The sequence below is a fragment of the Prionailurus bengalensis genome, chromosome D4 (assembly GCF_016509475.1).
Source record: "Prionailurus bengalensis isolate Pbe53 chromosome D4, Fcat_Pben_1.1_paternal_pri, whole genome shotgun sequence".
Lineage (NCBI taxonomy): Eukaryota > Metazoa > Chordata > Mammalia > Carnivora > Felidae > Prionailurus > Prionailurus bengalensis.
Window position 1 is genome coordinate 5,199,410 of NC_057359.1, and position 18,247 is coordinate 5,217,656.

Sequence of the window (18,247 nt, forward strand, 5' to 3'; positions counted from 1 at the left end):
GGCTCCACACTGTCAGCGCAGAGCGAGACACAGTCCTCGATCCCATGAACTGTGAGATCATGACCTGAGCCGAAATCCAGAGTTGAACGCTTAACCGACTAAGCCGCCCAGGCGCCCCAGATTCTGCTTTGTATTTTAGATGAGTTTGAGGCTCGTGATCCAGAGGAAGGGACGGTGGCTGGAGAGGAGTAAGCAAATGCCCTGTTCCTAAGCACTGTCAGTCGAAGTCACCTGTAAAGATATAAAGATGTACCAGGTTTCTTCCAAATGTAACCCTTCAGAAATTCTTTTACGTGCCAAAATGTGCGTATTTTCGCATAAAGCAAGGAAATGGTACAGAACTTTAGAGTTAAGCAGTTCTTTGTGACGTCGAACCACATTTGAAGGGTCAAGTCTCCACGAGGCTACCTTATGGGGTTGCATTGGGCCCAACAGAGTTGAACCTGATGCAGGCCTTGGCTGGTTTTGGATTGTATTTGCCAGGAATACAAAGCATCAAAGCCTCAGTCACTGAAGGAAAAGTGCATTTTGTGGAAGTTCTTAGGCAGCAAGCTCCTGGGACCGAGGGGGCTCCATGTTCTGTCCCCCCACCCTTTGGAAGGACACCAGTGACCTCAGGACAAACGTTCAAAGAGAGAGGAAAGAAACACATGGGAGTACAATGAATAAAATCTTTATAAAATTATGGATTCCTTTTCATTAAAAAAAATAAGAGCCTTATAAAATAATCTCAAACCCAGGCTGTAAATATTAACCAAAAAAAAAAAAATCCTTAATATTTAAATAATTGGAAAATTTTTTTAATGATTTTTTTAAAAAGATGAATAATTAAGATCTTCTATCTCATAAGTTAAAAGAAAACATTCCCCTGGAGGTGATGTGAATGACACATAATTATATAAGGGAAAGAATAAATAAAATAGGTAAATTTTTCACGAAGCATGCAATTTACTGCGCGATTTCTCGGGCTTAAAGCCATATTGATTATTTAAAAATGCTGTGCTTCGTTCGTGTTTGCCTATGGAAATCAAGTATTCAGTTAGGTGAACACTTTGTGATTTTATCCCACGTCGCTGCAGGTGGGTTCCCCGGGAAGCCGCCTCTCTGCCTGGCACATTTGTGTACCGGGGTTTGGTGAGGTTAATTCTTGGTAACAATCCTCCGAAGGTCGAGAGAGCAGCTGGGATGAACAGAGACAAGTTGAGGTGTGGATGCAGTTCCAACAGGAGCCTCAGGACGTCCCGCCGAGGCTCTGAAGCATTCTGCCCTTCAGGGACGTCCCAGGAGAGAAATGGGCGTAGACCACCCACTGACCACTTTGTTGCATCCCTGGGCACTGGCCATCCCCCCCCAGTTCTGGGGGAGACCCTCAGCCTCTGTCCTAAAAATGAAGTGCGGTGGGTTGGGCGATGTCTTGGGAACTAGGCTCTGTATGCAGATTTCCTCCAGTTGTTGCCTTTTACAAAAGCGTTTACGGTGACTGTGCTCATTTTCTGTTCCTTTCCTCCCATACCTGAGGCATGTTGCAGAACTCAAATCTGCAATGCCTGTAGAAGGCAGCTCAGCAGGGGCTGGGAGAGCCCCACACGTGGCCCCACACATGGGGAAGGAGGTGGTTCTGAACCCCATTTGCTTTGATTGTGATTTCAAAGCCGTGACCTGGCTCACCATTACTCTGATGGCATCGTCTTCTTGGGAAACCCAAGGGGATACAATGAAATCACTGTATGGGAATTGTGGTTTGTAATGGTAAAAGATACCCTGAGGCGTATCAGAAATTTTAAGGGTTTATTTGAGCAAAGATTGATTCAGATTGGGCAACAGCAAGCCAGAGGTGGTTAGGGGGGCTCCGTAGAGACAGGAGCCAGGGGACAGGCTTCTATAGAGAAGGTACGGAAGCAAAGAAAGGAAATTATTGATTGGCTATAGTTTAAAGCCTGGTTAGCTGTTCGTGATGGGCTGTCCTTAGGGTTTGATTTCAGAACCCGGGGGCATTTAAAGGCCCAGACTTCGGTTTGCTGTCCGAGGCCACCAAAGCTTTTGGTGAGCCGCCTCTGTCTGGTGGCCCCCTTGCTTAATTAATTTAACAGTAATTACACCGCACCAATTAGTGACTGCGGCATGACTTGTAAAATTTAACTCTTACTCTTGGAAACCATCAAAGCCCATTTCTTTTTTTCATGGAGTAGTCTGATGCTAATTTTTCTCCATTATTTTCAGTGCCATATCATCGTGAGATCCTTGTTCATTTTGTGTGTTACTGTTAAAAGGTATTTGATTAAATTGCCTAATTCAGAAACAATTAGAAATGTACGTATGGATTGTTCTTAGATTTCCTTGGACAGTTAAAATCAAACATGGTTTTAAATATGCCTGTGCTTGGGGTGCCTGGGTGGCTCAGTCGGTTAAGTATCCGACTTGGGCTCAGGTCATGATCTTGCGATTGGTGGGTTCGAGCCCCCTGTTGGGCTCTGTGCTGACGGCTCAGAGCCTGGAGCCTGCTTCGGATTCTGTCTCCCTCTCTCTATGTGCCCCCCGCCCCGACTCACACTCTGGGAGTTATTTCAATAAATAAACACTGAAAAAACTTAAATATGCCTGTGCTTGTGCGCACACATATGCACTTACAGAGTGGAAGTTTCACATACATAATTCTTTTTCTTTTTTTTCAAGTTTATTCATTTATTATTTCTGAGAGAGAGAGAGGACACAAGGTGGGGGGCGGGCAGAGAGAGAGCAGGGGAGACACAGACTCTGAAGCAGGCTCCAAGCTCTGAGCCATTAACATAGAACCCAGTGAGGGCCTCAAACTCACAAACCACAAGATCGTGACCTGAGCCGAAGTCAGATGCTTAACTGACTGAGCCACCCAAGCACCCCTCTCTGACCAGTTGTAATCAAACTCTGTTTTAAATTTTTTTTTAACGTTTATTTATTTTTGGGACAGAGAGAGACAGAGCATGAACAGGGGAGGGGCAGAGAGAGAGAGAGACACAGAATCGGAAGCAGGCTCCAGGCTCCGAGCTGTCAGCACAGAGCCCGACGCGGGGCTCGAACTCACGGACCTCGAGATAGTGACCTGAGCTGAAGTCGGACGCTTAACTGAGCCACCCAGGCGCCCCTCAAACAATGTTTTATGCCTGTGTCTGTGTGCGCACGCATGAACATACAGAGTAGAAATTTCACATGACGTAATTATTTTTCAAGTATCTTAAATTTAGCAGGTCCTATTATGCCTGTGAGTTTTTTTCTCTGATTCTGTTATCACATGCCCTTTATTCGCATGGTTTCATATCATGCTAAAAGGAGTGATTTTTTTCTGTGCGCTTGCACGAGAGGAATCAAATTTTGCTGGAATTAAACGTGCCTTGACTCTACTGGTAGGGTTGCACGTCCTACCTTCGGCCCATCCGCCCGTAAGCCTGGTTCCGCTTGTTATTTCTGTGCTTTACCGAAACCGCTAGCTTCTGTTCTTTCAGCCACCCGCCACCCCCTCCGCAATCAGTATGGCCCTTCCGAAAAGTTAGGAAGCCTCGTCCTCAGGAGGAGGCGGCAAACTTGCATTTAAGAAACACTGTGCCCTATTTTGGTCACGACGGTTGACTTTCTGCTTTGTGTATCTCCGTGTTCGTGCAGGCTGTCCTGACAGCGTCTCTGGCTCTGGATGTGGAGGTCCCCTGGGCGGCTTTCAGGGCTGCCTGAGGCTCATCTCCATTGGCGACAAGGCGGTGGATCCCATCACGGTGCAGCAGGGGGCGCTGGGGAGTTTCCGTGACCTCCAGATAGACACATGCGGCCTCACAGACAGGTAAAGCCATCACGTGTCATTTTAGCATTCTTGATTTCAGTCGTTTGATCGTAGATTGAAAAAAATGGACAGCGGAGAAAAAGCGCCTTCTTCTAGCTCCTTCTCTCTTCCTGATATCTAGTCCCAATGGAAAAGTTGTGATTACGTTGAAAACCAGAAAATGACAGTCTTTCTTTTTGAATAATTGCTCCTTTGAATGATAATATTTTCTTAGAAGACGCACTCTCATGAATTTTCCCTGTGTCTGTCCCCACACTGCTTAGTTGTTACAGAATTCTGTTGATGGTGATATAATTACTGAGCATAAATACTGAGTAGAAATACTTTTAAGAATTTTTCCACTGCACAAAACAGGTTAGAATAGTCTACAGAGATAATGAATCACCGAGGACCAGTAAGTCAATGTGGTCAGCTGGATTCACCCCACACTTCCCTTTTCTGCGTGGAAAATGAAAAGTAACTGTTCCTTGGAGAAAGGTTGAGCCTTTGGGGATTTCTGGTCATGTAAACACAACAAAGAATGGAACGAACCCAGTTACCACAGGCTGAACATGGTACTGGTTCCCTGAGGGAGATGAGACAAGCAGGGCTTTTACAGAGAACAGATGGGTGGTGCCCGTGGTGGTGTGGGGGAGTGGGAGTGGCTGAAAGAGGTGAAAAGGTCCTGGGGCACCTGGGTGGCTCAGTCGGTTGAGCGTCCGATTCTTGTTACTGGCTCAGGTCGTGATCTCATGGTTCGTGGGATCGAGCCCCACGTCAGGCTGTGTGCTAACAGCACAGAGCCTGCTGGGGATTCTCTCTCTCCCTCTCTCTCTACCCCTTCCCCGCGGTGTGTGCTCTCTTTCTCCAAAAAAAAAAAAAAGGCACAAACTTCCAGTTATACAAGAAGTCTCATGGGGATGTAAGGTACAGCATAATGCCTAGACTTAATAATACTGTTGTATATTTGAAAGTTGCTAAGGGAGGAAGGAGATCTTTCATCGCAAGAAAAAACTTTTCACGGGACAAGATATACAAATATCCAACCATCATGTTGTCCCCCTGAAACTCATATAATGTAAGTCAATTAGAGAAGAGCTTTGAAACAACAGCGGGTTAAAATTGCTAAGCATTGCACCTTTTATTCAAATGGTCTCATTAGTCATGCTATCGGACTTTCAGTTATTTTGGCTAAAAGGGACTAAATCTTTTCCTGTGCCTGTTGGGTGTAGCCTCCTGCAGTAGGAGGGACACATATCCCTGCTGAATAAACAAACGCGCTCCAGACACCCTCGCACGTCCGTGCCCGGCCAACCCCTTCAAAGGTCGCACTTTGCAAAGTGCTTTGTGCGGTAAATCTGGTTCTTTAAAAAAGGGTTTTTTTTGATGTGTATTTATTTTTGAGAGAGAGAGGAATGAGTGAGAATGGGGTGCAGGGGCAGACAGAGAAGGAGAAAGAGAATCCCGAGCAGGCTCCGCACTGTCAGCACAGAGCCCCGTGCGGAGTCGAAGTCAGATGCTCAACTGACTGAGCCACCTACGTGCCCCACGGCAAATCTGTTCCAAGTTTAGCGCTCACTGCAATTCCACGTCGTGTCCGATAAACTACGAGTTACGTTGCAGTTTGGCAACGTGTTAGGAAACCGTGAATTCCAGTACGTGAAGTATTAACTCGTGAGAGCGTGATTTCGTTAATGCCGATGTTCATGTGCATGGTTCCCCTTCTGTTCGTCTGTGGGACGTTAGATCGGTGCCTGGAGAATTCCCCCCCAAAGCATGATGTGGTCACAGTGATTTCTCTGACATAAGAAATGCATGTTGCCCCTTTGGGCATACAAGTCTTTTAGCCCCCGCCAAAAGCGTGTGTGGTGCATGTATAGGTGTGTGTATATATGTATATGATACATCACCAAATAGAAAGATTTTCCTTATCGCACGCAAAAATGGTTTTTAGAAATATGTTCCAAGAATGGATGGAGACATCTGGCATATTAAGTTACCTCCTTTCGGCACAAATTGAGGTTCATGGGTGTGAAAAGAGCTGTTGACTCTTTGGCCGATACAGTCGATAATCGCAATTTTTAACGGTTTAACGTCTAAAAACGTGTCCTTATTCTCCACTACTAAAAACGTCCCTTTCTCCTTAGCCCTTCCGGCCATACGTACCAACTGAGTGTCCAATGCACCACAAATTGGATTCACGTGAACACACGACAGAGCAAACGTCCACACCCAGGCTCTTGCCGGCTGCCCGCTGCTGAGCCCGGCCACCCGCCCAGCCCACACACTGCCTGTCCAGAGCAAGTCGTGGTGTGCTCAGTAAAGCTGAGATTTATTATTAAAACGCAAGTGATTTTATGACTTTTATCCGTCAGGCATGGGAGTTCATAATTGATGATGCATAACAGCATTCCTGGCCCGACGATACCGCAGGGTTATGAAAGGATGTTTGAAATCTCCTGGGACGTAGGAAACCTTTCTGAGCCACACAAGGACTCGTGCACCTGGTGGTCTGTCTTCCCCGGGGCCCCCGTGACACAGGGAGAGCGGTGGGTTCTTTGGAACAAGGTTTCCAGGAGGAGGTAGCCAGGAGGAGGGATCGTGTCTTACACCAATCGTGGTTTGGGCGTTAGGATTTCATGTCATATACCTCAGGTTTCACAGTCCGGTCAAGGTTTCTTTTGAGAGTCACGGGAGTGCCGTCTTGAACACCGCTAGGCCTGGATTGTACGGATGGGACCACTTTTCCCACTTCTTTGGCCTCTGTCCGGCGTTAATCTTCTAGACGCTAAGCGCACCATCGTGCCCTATACGCGTCGTTTCTTGGAGAGAATTACTAGGCTTATTCTCTTAGAGAGGATAAGTAGTTGAGGTTGTGGGGGGTTGTGGAGACGTGGAGGAAGGGTCCCTGATTTGCTCCGGGACGAGGCAGGGCTTTTGGAGAGGAGGGAGGGACCTCTAGAGTGGGGTGCAAGGTGGGTAAGTCCGTCAAGTGAGAGGGGCTACATACGCATCCAGGGAAGGTACAGCCTTGTGCCCAAGCCCGAAGTGCAGCCATGAGTCTACCTGTTCGAGCACGGCCTGCTGTACCAGTTGGGTGTCTGAGAAGGAGGAGCAGGGGGTGGTGAGAGATGGGGCTGCCTCACTGCGCGGGGCTGCACCACAGAGGCCCGGCGGCCAAGCCGAAGTCTGGGCGTTGACCTGAGGCTCCCTGAGGCATCTCTGAAGGCTTCAGTTAGGCAGTACGGTCCACGGCGGGGAGAGGATTTGGGTGTGGGCTGAAGAGAGAGGGTGTGTGGTGGGAGGCCGGGGAAGGGGCTGCCTACCTGTGGGAAGGGATGATGGCCCGAAGTAGGGAAGAGAAAAACAGGGCTGGCTCCTACATGTTTGGGGAACATCGTGACAAGTACATGTTTGGGGAACATCGTGACAAGTTGATGTGCTGCCGGGCCGTGGGGTGGTGGAGAAGGATGAGTCAGGATGGGCCTCAGGTTCTGGCCTGGACAGCTGGATCAAGGGTGACCTCACCGCTCGATGGGATAGTGATGGAGAAGCACCATCTTGGGAGGCCCAGAGTCAAGAGGTTTCGTTATTAGGTCTTAAGATATTTTGAGAACCCTAGGGGCACAAAATCCTTAGGTTGGGGAGAACCTTAAACATGACATCTGCTGACGCTTCCATCCCCAAGCAGGGATCTCCTTTTCACTCACCGTGGAGAAGAGGCTCCCGCTTCTGTTCCACCTTTCAGGAACCGGACGCTTCCCCGCTCACCGAACGCTTCCTCCGTGTCTTCTGTCCCACCCAGATTTCCAGCTTTAATCTTCATCTTCCCTGTTGTAAAGCTGTGCCCACTTTACCCCCCCGCAGCCCGACAAGTCCCCGGTGAATTCCCTGAATTGGCTCTCGTCCGGGCGCGAGCCTGTTCTCTTAGCAATGTTTTACAGGTTAAGTACTCTCCCCACCCTGATTGCCCTCCTGCGCATCAACTCTGGCCAACATCTTCCCTGAAAGCGGAAGGAACCTGGCCCATGCGTGGTGTGTAGGTTTCATAACTTCCCTTCCCATAGAAACTTGGGACAGACTAAGCTCTCCTCATCTGCGTGTGAGCACAGCCCGGGCGCTGGACTTCCGGTTCCCCACCAATCTTCGGCGGTGGCGCGGCGTCCAAGTCAGGTTAAGATACACACTGGTGTGCCTGCACACGCACACACGTGAAGGTTTTCTTACTACGGCTCATACCTCTCTCTGGTCTTCCGTGTGCACGCTGGGTCCCGCCAGGAAAGCAGGAGGTTTGGGGTAACGACGCCGACCTCAGGCGTGGGAGGGCCCAGGAAACTGCAGCCATTGAGGGAAGAGCCAAAAGGGCCAAAGACACGGGGACAGCAGTCACGAAGGGAGGGGCCCCGATGTCGACTGACCTGCCTCGTAATCCTTGGAGGTGAAGAGACACCCTTCTGTTTTCCCAGGAAGCCCGCCTTCTGGTTCTTGGCCTGGAATCCGGTGTCTCCCACTCAAATGGCAGAAGGCCCAGCAGAGAGCGTGCCTGTGCGTCCTTGGCAAGAAATTGGGCTCATTTCCAGCATCTCTCTCTCAAACAGTAAGGGAGTGCTCAGTGCTCACTGCTCATAGAGTAGAAGTAACCCAAAGTTACTCATCCCTTTGACTTCTTGAGCCCCAGAGGGAATAGTTACGTAGCTCCTGCAAACGTGTGAGGCTTTCGAGTGACTGTATTTAGAGCTTAAACTGAGAGGCAGTGTGGCTTGTGGGGACCCAGGTCCTCCACCTTTGAATTGACGCGGGTCTTCTTTTCTACATCATTGGCAAAGCCGTGATATCCTGTTCCTTTGTAAGGCTGTGACGGATTTGGTTTATCCATTCGTCACTTGGTGGACATTTGGGTGGTTTCTACTTTTTGGCTATTACGAGTCGTGCCGATAAGAACATTCACTTGCAGGTGTTCGTGTGGACATGTGTTTTCAGTTCTGTTGGGCGTGTACCCAGGAGCGAAATTGCTGCCGGTGGTGACTCTGCGTCTAACTGAGGAACTTCCAGATTGACTTCTAAAGCACCATTTTATCGTCCCAACAGCGACGTAGAAGGGTCCAGATCCTTCTCATTCCTGTCAACACCTGTTCTACCTTTCTGATGATGGCCATCCTGGTGGGTGGGAAGTGGCATCTCACTGAGGTTTTGGTGTGCACTTTCCTAATGACTGCCGACGTGGAGCATGTTTTCATACGTGTATTTGCCATTTTTATATCTTCTTTTGTATGGCATCTGCTCAGATCTTGTGAGCCAGTTTTTAATTGGTGGTTCATGTGCCTTCCGTTGGGTTTTAAAAGAGTTTTACCTAGGGGCTCCTGGGCGGCTCGGTCGGTGAAGCGTCCGATCCTTGATTTCAGCTCAGCTTATGATCGATCTCACGGTTGGCGAGATCGAGCCCCGTGTCGGGCTCTGCGATGGCAGCACGGAGCCTGCTGGGGATTCTCTGTCTCCCTCTGCCCCTCCCCTGTGCTCTCTCCTCCCTCTCTCAAAATAAATAAGTAATAAAATAAACTGAAAAAATAAAAGTGTTTCCCCTGTATTTCGGATAACAAGCCTGCGTCAAGTGTGTGTTTTGCCAAGACTGTCTCCTAGACTGTGGTGTGTAACCTCATTCCCTTAACAATGTCGTTGATGGCGAAGTTTTAAATTTTAATGAAATCTAAATTACCCATTTTTTTTCTTTCATAGACCGTATCTGAAAAGTCATCACCAAACCCAAGGTCAGCTAGATTTTCCGTTTTGTTGTCTTCCGGGAGTTTAAGAGTTTGGTATTTTACATTTAGGTCTATGGTCTCCCTTGAGTTAACTTTTAAAATTTTTAACATTTTTAATTGCAATACAGTTGTCATAGTACATTTTAGGCGTACAACATAGTGATTTAACAAGAATATACATTATGGGGCTCACCAGGAGAAGTGTAGTTACCATGTGTTACCAGGCAAAGTTACTAGAATACTGTTGACTATGTTCTCCATGCTGTATTTTTCATCTTGTCGTTTGTTTTATAACTGGCAGTCTGTACCTTTTAATCCCCCTCACGTATTTTGCCCACTCCTACCCCCATCATCTGGCGACCACCATTTTCATCTCATATTTGAGTCTGGTTCTCTTTTTTTTATTGTTTTTTGTTTGCGTATTTGTTTTTTAGATCCCACATATAAGTGGAACCATCTGGTATTTGTCTTTCCCCTTCTGACTTATTTCACTTAGCGTAATACTCTCTAGGCCCATTCCTGTTGTATCAAATAGCAAGATTTCATTTATTTTACGGTCGAGTAACATATCTTTGTGTATATATGCGACATCTTCCTTATCCACTCATGTATGGATGAATACTTAGGTTGCTTCGATATTTTGGATATTATAAACACTGGTGCGGTCAACATAGGGGTGCATGTATCCTTTCAAAGTGATGTTTTTGTTTTCCTTGGGTAAATGCTGAGAAGTGGCGTTACTGGATCCTATGGTATTTCTATTTTCACTTTCCTGGAGAACCTCCAGACCGTTTCCATAGTTGATGGACCAATTTACATTCCCACCAACAGTGCACAAGGGCTCCCTTTCACCACATTCTTCTAAACATTTATTATTTCTTGTCTTCTTGGTACGAGCCATTCTGACTGGTCTGAGGTGGTATCTCACTGTGGTTTTGATCTGCATTTCCCTGATGATGAGTGATGTTAAGCAGGTTTTCATGAGTCTGTTGGGCATCTGGATGTCTTCTTTGCAATCCTGTCTATTCAGATTCTATGTTCCTTTTTTAATTGAATTATTTGTTGTTGTTGTTGAGTTGTACCAATTCTTTATATATTTTGGTTATTAAGCCCTTCTCAGACCTATCACTTGCAAATATCCTCTTCCATTCAATAAGTTGCCTTTTTGTTTTGTTGATGGCTTCCTTCTCTGTGCAGAAGTGTTTTAGTTTGATGTAGGCCCAATAGTTTATTTTTACTTTTGTTTCCCTTGCCTGAGGAAAAATATTAGTAAGTCTGATGTGCAAGAGGTTATTGCCTGTGTTTTCTTCTACGAGTTTTATGATTTCAGGCCACAAATTTAGGTCTTTAACCCATTTTGAGTTCATTTTTATGTGTAGTGTAAGAACGTGGTCCGGTTTCATACTTTCACGTGTGGCTGTCCAGTGTTCCCAACATTTATTGAAGAGACTGTCTTTTCGACACTGTATATTCTTACCTCCTCTGCCATAGATTAATTGACCATATACATGTGGGTTTATTTCTGCACTCTTATTTCTGTTGCATTGATCTTTGTGTCTGTTTTTGTGCCAGTACCATACTCTTTTGACTACTGCAACTCTGTAGTATAGTTTAAAATCGAGAATTATGTCTCCAGCTTTGTTCTTCTCTCTCAAGATTGTTTTGACTCTTCAGGGTCTTTTGTGGTTTCACACAAATTTGGGGATTTTTTGTTTTGGTTCTGTGAAAAGTACTATTGGCATTTTCATAGGGATTGCATTCAATCTGTAGATTGCTTTGGATAGTATGGACATGGGTAGTACGAACAGGGTTCTTCCAATCCATGAGCATAGTATGTCTTTCTGTTTGTGTTGTCTTCGGTTTCTGTCATCAATGTATTATGATTTTCCGGGGGTAGGTCTTTCATCTCCCAAATTCTAGCCTCTGCTGTATCTGTTTGCTGATGTCCCATCTGTCGGAGCTGGTCACATGCCCAACCCAGATTCAAGGTGGAGAGGAATGCCTCTCTGCGGAAGGATCTGTAGGTCCCAGTTCAAGGACACGGAAGCAGGGAACAATTGTGGGTGCCTGTGGCCATTGCTAGCAGTTTATATCTCGGGTCATGTAATGAAATGGATCTTGCCTTATTCGTGAAAAAGCAAACACATTTTTTGATAATGCAGCGGGTAGAAAATTTATCTGTCGCAAATACGTGACAATTGGCAGCATCTAATGGGTTTCTTAGTTGGTCGTGGGTATCGCCTTAGGAAACCTTCTTGACAGATCTAACAATTTTTGTTCATGTTGCAATTTTTCTCTTCAAGCCACTGTCATTACTGTCTTTTGCTGTAACGTGTCGGTGAAGGTACACGTTTTCTCCTGACTGAATGTGGGAAGTAACGGTTGTTTGTGTTCTCTTGTAGGTGTTTGCCCAGCTATTGTGAACACGGGGGCGAATGTTCCCAGTCCTGGGACACCTTTTCCTGTGACTGTGCGCACACTGGCTACCTGGGCGCGACCTGCCATTCCCGTAAGCCCCACACCCTGCCTGTTCCCTTTTCTGTCCTGATTTCCATGCAGTTCTCCTTTCCTTTTCTTTCTTTCTTTTTTTTTTTAACGTTTATTTATTTATTAGAGAGCGAGAGAGAGAGAGAGAGAGAGAGAGAGGGAGAGCGTGTACGCGCGCGCATGAGTGGGGGAGGGGCAGAGAAAAAGGGAGACAGAGAATCCCGAGCAGGCTCCAGGCTTTCAGCACAGAGCCTGATGCCGGGCTCGAACTCATGAAACCGTGAGATCCTGACCTGAGTCAAAAGCAAGAGTCAAAAGGCTTAACCGACTGAGCCCCCCAGGTGCCCCCTTCTTTCCTTTTCATTATTTCGTGTATATGTGTCTGTGTCTGTGCAACCACGTTCTGGGAAGTAACAACAAAAACAAGTTTTTTGAGACCAATTTTTGTCTGGTTTCTTTTTTTTTTTAATTTTTAGAATATTTATTAATTTTTTTTTTGTCAAATGCTGATTTATTAAAGAAACAAAACTTAAGCATTATCAAGTTTCAGACAGAGCTCAGCATTCCCCCCCTTATGGTTTTTTCTGTACATTTTCTGGTAAGACTTAACATTTTATCTTTCTTAACAAAAAATACATGTTTAGGGGTGCCTGGGTGGCTCAGTCAGTTAAGTGTCCGACTGTTGATTTCGGTTCATGTCATGAACTCATGGTTGGTGAGATAATTTTTGAGAGGGACAGAGAGCGCAAGTGGGGGAGGGGCAGGGAGAGAGGGAGACACAGAATCCGAAGTAGGGTCCGGGCTCTGAGCTGTCAGCACGGAGCCCCACGAGGGGCCCGAACTCCCGAACCGTGAGATCAGGACCTGAGCTGAAGTCGGACACTTAACCGACTGAGCCACCCAGGCGCCCCATGCCTGGTTTATTTTTAATCAGTTTTATTTCCTAGTGATGTCAAGGCAGTTTACAGAAATACGTAGTATCAGATAGGATGGAAAAAAAAAAAAAGAAAGAAAGCAGCAGGCAAAGAAAAATAAATATAGGAAAATAAAATGTAATAAAAACCCCCAGTACGAGAAACAATCTAGACAGCATGATCACGTTACTGTGTTCCTCGTGTCGGATCCGGTTTTAGTTCTCCAGTAAAGAGGACAAGTTACTGAATATCACTATTTATAAAATCTAATGAGGGGGGTTGCAGAAAGGGGCACAGGATGAGAGTTAACTTGGTAGGGTTTCTAGAGTCAGCCAGAGGCCGGGTAAACGTCCAGGTCCCTCACAGTCGTGATGCTCTTTGATGATGGCGGTGGTGAACGCACTGGAAGCTTACACCATGTGCCTGTGGGATCCTAGTTTTCTGTAGTTCTCTGCATGTTTCTACTCCTTTGATCCTCAAAATCATCCTAGAAGGTGAGTGTTCCACATTGTGCACTTAGGAAAGAGAGAGGTCAGGTCCCTCAATCAAGGTCCCACAGCTGCCGGCCAGGGCTCTCGACCGCCTTGAACCATCCCCACGTCTTCCATCTTGAACACCAGGCTCTTTTCCGAAGAATCATTCTCCGCAGGCGGCAGCCAACCAAACTTGAGCGACCCCAAATTCATTACCGGCCGGAGGCTTGCCACAGAGCCCCTGAGATCCTCATTGCCTAACTCTTGGCTTTCGTTGTTTATGGTTTTCTTCTACTTTTTCCTTTTTGGCGTATCACTGCCGACGTTTCTGAGCCCCTTCTTTTTAGCACGTGTCCCCGCCCTGGGCCTTTAGAGAAAACAGCCCGCCGTGGACATTCCCCGAGGCAGAGCACGGATTGTCAAGTTTCCAGCCTGTGCGAATTGAACCTCAAAGCAGCAGGCATCAGCGTCGGGCCGAGAAGCCTTGGCCTCCGGTCCAGGATGTTCCACAGAAGAGCCGGGGGCTCTTGCAGTCAAAGGGCGGTGACTCACCCCACTGAACACCCCATTAGTTCAACCAGAGCAATGGTACCTGAATTTGCTTTTATGGTGCCAAGTAAGAATTTTCCAAGGCACCTCTTTATTTGGAAGGAGCTGGACATCTGGGATGTCTGAGGCTCGGTGACTTGTCCAGAGTCACGGCTAAGTATGGGGGCGGTCTCTTACGTACAGTGCTCCCCCTGCCACAGATGGCACCCAGCAAGGTGTCTTACACAAAGCAGATACCTACTGAAGGTTAATGACCGAGGAATGATTTGCTACGGTGTTGCCGGTAACTCTGATTTAACCATCATCCCAAACAACTCTGATTGGAAAATTAACAGGTGTATTATACGGAGTCTTTCACTTGTGGCCTTAGTAATTTGATTTGGTCTAATAACCGCATTGACTTTGTTGTGATACTCTAATAGTAGACCAAAATGAAAGGGAGAGATTTCCAGTTCCACAGTAAGGGTTCATAAGGCCGTTAGTTTCCGGTGTAAGTGCACGATTAACGCAGGTGCCTTCCTGGTGTTTCCTCCTCTACCCTCATTCCCCAGGCGGGTCCAGCCCCGATCCAAATGTAACCACTGTCGTCACTTTGTGTGTGCCCCTCTGGACACTTTTCCAGGGCAGTTGCAAGCACGTTTACGTATTTATAGAAGCGTAAACATGAGTGGGCAAAATGCAAGCCAACGCTGTTGGGAAAGCATTCCATGTTGTGTCTGTAGCCACCAGAGTCGATGGCGTGCTATTGATTTGGGCTGATCTCATTTGACCCATTTGACACCTGGCCATGTTTAATAAAAGAATGTTTTCTTTTGTAACATCCCCCGGACAAGCAAACATTCCTTTGATCTTCTTCTTCTGTGCGAAGGGAGAAAAACAGTCCCTCTGCCCCACCCCGCCCCCTCTCCGGGTTTTGCTTCATTCTTTGAAATCGGCCGAGTTTTTAAATGTAGATAACCCAGTGAGTGGGGAAGGGCATCAGTTCTGGGCCCCCACTCTGCCCTCTCTGTGCCTTCCGGGATCACTCTCGTTGGTGGATCTTGGCTAGCCACTTCCCGAGTCTGTGCTCCTGAATGCCGGACCTCATCCTTAGGGTGGCTTAAAGATCCAGTCCACACCGTGCCAGAAGCAGTGATGCGTTTCTTTCCTGGTGGCCGTTAGCTGCTTTTCAGGTTTTCAAAGGGTCTTTCCTCTCAAGGCGATGACTGATGTGCACGGGAGACACTGCTCGGCTGATTACTCATTTAAGCTTAGGCTGAATATTAATTAAGTCCATTATCTGCAGATGTTAATCACTTGCCATGTGCTAGCAAAGCATTTATCGCACACATAAAAAATTCAACTAAGAATCAGGATACATTGAACTTACAAAGAGATGTTTCGTGTGTATACGCTTTTTGTTTTTTTTGAATTTCAGTTTTCTTGAGTAATCCTCGGCAAAGCACTTAAGGAAATTTCCTTTTAAAATACACTTTAAACGCTGAACGAAGAAAAGGCGGTGCTTTGCAAAAGCCATCTTGAAAACAATGCGTTGCCCGTGTGGAGTGTTTTAAGTAAACAGAGAGTATAATTACTGAGCGATTTAAAAAATCACCGTGATTATTAGATAATAACAGATCACTTAGGGAGATGAAGCCAGCGCCCTTCAGATGCTTAGATATTATGGGGCAGAATAAAATTAGACTGTGTAAGTCCAGTTACCATGGCTCTGGAAAGAGTCTCGTTTCTAGAGCACGCAGGGTTCAGAGCCGCACAGAGATACCCCTTAACATCTTTTGCTCCGTGCCTCAGAGTATTCACGCTGCCTGATCGGAGCAGGGGAACACTCCTCTAGCCAAAATGCCCCCGAGAGCAACGCAGAATGAGTGTCACTGGGGCAAGTGTCGCGTAGTTAACAACATGGAGGGCCCCATCTTATTGCTGCCCCTGGCTGAGATCCCTGTCCTTTTCAGCGTTGTACGAGCAGTCCTGTGAAGCCCACAAGCACAGAGGAGACTCTTCCGGGCTCTACTATATCGATTCCGATGGAAGTGGCCCTCTGGAACCTGCTCTCGTATATTGCAACATGACAGGTAGGCTGATAAGCTTGATTATGCCAGTTAAGCTCATGTAGTTGACTGCTGTGCGCAAAACCAAGTTTTACTTCGTTGAGTGGCAGGTTCGTGTACAACTCTGTATAAGTCATATTTCATTTTTCCTGGAGACCCCATTATATATGGTGGATAAGTACAGGTAGGTCATAAATAAACCAGCTCTCCAAAGGACCAGTGCACCCACCCCAGTGAACGATAGAATTGATACAAATTCTAACGCCTTTTTTACGCTCGTGTGTGTGTGTGTGTGTGTGTGTGTGTGTGTGTCAGTTGCTACCTTTTCTCCCTGTGTGTGTGTGTGTGTGTGTGTGTGTGTGTCAGTTGCTACCTTTTCTCCCCGTGCTCAGAAAACAACCCTCCTTTATGAAACTTTCCCTGCTGCTTCAGTGGTGTAGACATAACAGGTACTCCAACAACGACAGAATTTGGCCCCGCACAGTCGGGAGACAAATGGTCAGAAAAGAGTCAGCCGTACGTGGTTCTAAGGTAACCATGACCTAGTTATAATTTGGTTTCTCCGCTCTGGCCACAGGTCACCCTGATTGGGTCGCAGTTTCTGTAAGGAAGGAGTTATTTGTGGGTGGATTTATGATGGTGGTTTGTGAGTAGATGAAAGTCCTGATGCAGTTTTTACACCTACTGTCACTTCATACATAAAACAAAATCGGAGCATTTGGGCAGTGGTTACCCAACCGATTTGATCCGAATTGGGGCACCTCTACCTTCCAGCGTACAAACTACCCCCAAGGTTGGTATAGAAAACGTGAGGGGCGCCGGGGTGGCTCGGTCGGTCAAGCATCCGACTCTCGGTTTTGGCTCAGGTCACGACCTAAGCGGTTTTGTGAGTTCGAGCCCCGCATTGGGCTCTGCGCTGCCAGTGCAGAGCTTACTTGGGATCGTCTCTCTCCTTCTCTCTTTGCCCCTCCCCCACTCAAGCTGTCTCTGTCTCTCTCAAAATAAACGAACTTAAAAAAGTTAAAAAGAAAAGAAAATGTGAGAGCTCCCCCGGCATTGTACTGGAGGTACGTGTGGCTGTTTGGGGCTCTGGGGCAAGCATTTTCTCCTAGATACTGACCAAAATATTGCAGTGTGATCATAGGAGATAAATATATTGACTTAACCTTTACTGGAAGGTGTGTGATTGGCCAAGTACGTGACGAAACAGCCAAGAGGATCTTTCTAGATGTTCTGGGCTCCAGAGGTTATAACAGGCCTTCAAGTTACTTAATTTCTGCTCTGTTTTGCTTGCATTATCATGGCTCAAGCGAATGCCAAGAACAGACAAAGCTAAATAAATATGCTGGCATCCCAATAATACATTCTCCTTTTATCAGTCACCTGCTTCATTATCATAGAAGTCTAGGACACGTTAACGATTCTTCTATCTTTTATCCTGGTTAACCCTGTAAGCAAAGTTACTTCTACACTGAGGAATTTCAAGATCCCTCGAAAGAGGAAAACGGTCCCAACTGGCACATTCCAAGATGAGTAAGGTTTCAATGACTGAAGCTGTTTTCTTGATAATTAACTGTTGGCAGCTTTTGGTAAGGCTGAGGTCAAGTTCATTAAAAAAAAAAAAAAAAAAAAAAAAAGGGCATTTGCTGCCAAGAGGAGTAACGGACAGCTAATTGCCTATTTGTCTACAGTGTATGGTTATAATGAAAGAAAAAAACATTTTAATCATCACAAGTGAACACGCGATTCGGGCGTCTCCGTGAGGTTTTTGTGGTGCATATTTGTAAAGCCCCTTTGGAATGTACGACTGGTTCAGAGACGTTTGTTTTAATACTGATTTCACAACATAACCGATGTGTTTTGATTTCCCTTAATTGCTGCTACCTTTTCAGAGTGAACCTCGGCACCCGCTACCAGAGGGGAGAGTAGTTATTGTCAAAATGCAAGGAGAAAGTAAGAACAGATGGTCAGCTTTTGATTTCCGTTAACTTAGGGTACTATCTGATGATACGTAAGCCAGTTTTTTTTTTTAATCCTTGAGGCAAGAAGGAGCCTCTAAATACAGGAAGGAGAAGGTGAAATCTACTGATGAACCCTCCTAGTGAATTTATAGACAAGATGAAGGCCTTGCAAACTGTCTGCCGAGGATGTGAATCATTTTCTTCCCCGTGGTAACTCAAAGAAATGTCCGAGTAAAGGCACAAAACTGAAGAGTTGAGAAAAAGTTTCT

The 18,247-nt window shown here is 46.4% G+C and overlaps 1 protein-coding gene across 2 annotated transcripts in view; it reads left to right on the forward strand.

The window, feature by feature from the left end:
* LOC122475351 (contactin-associated protein-like 3) overlaps positions 1-18,247 on the forward strand; it is a 193,350-nt gene that overhangs the window by 117,309 nt on the left and 57,794 nt on the right. For both annotated transcript variants that reach the window (XM_043567261.1, XM_043567262.1), the window contains 3 exons: positions 3,637-3,808; positions 11,949-12,055; positions 15,922-16,041. In XM_043567261.1, coding sequence (XP_043423196.1) covers positions 3,637-3,808; positions 11,949-12,055; positions 15,922-16,041 — 399 coding nt within the window. The remainder of the gene's footprint in view (positions 1-3,636; positions 3,809-11,948; positions 12,056-15,921; positions 16,042-18,247) is intronic.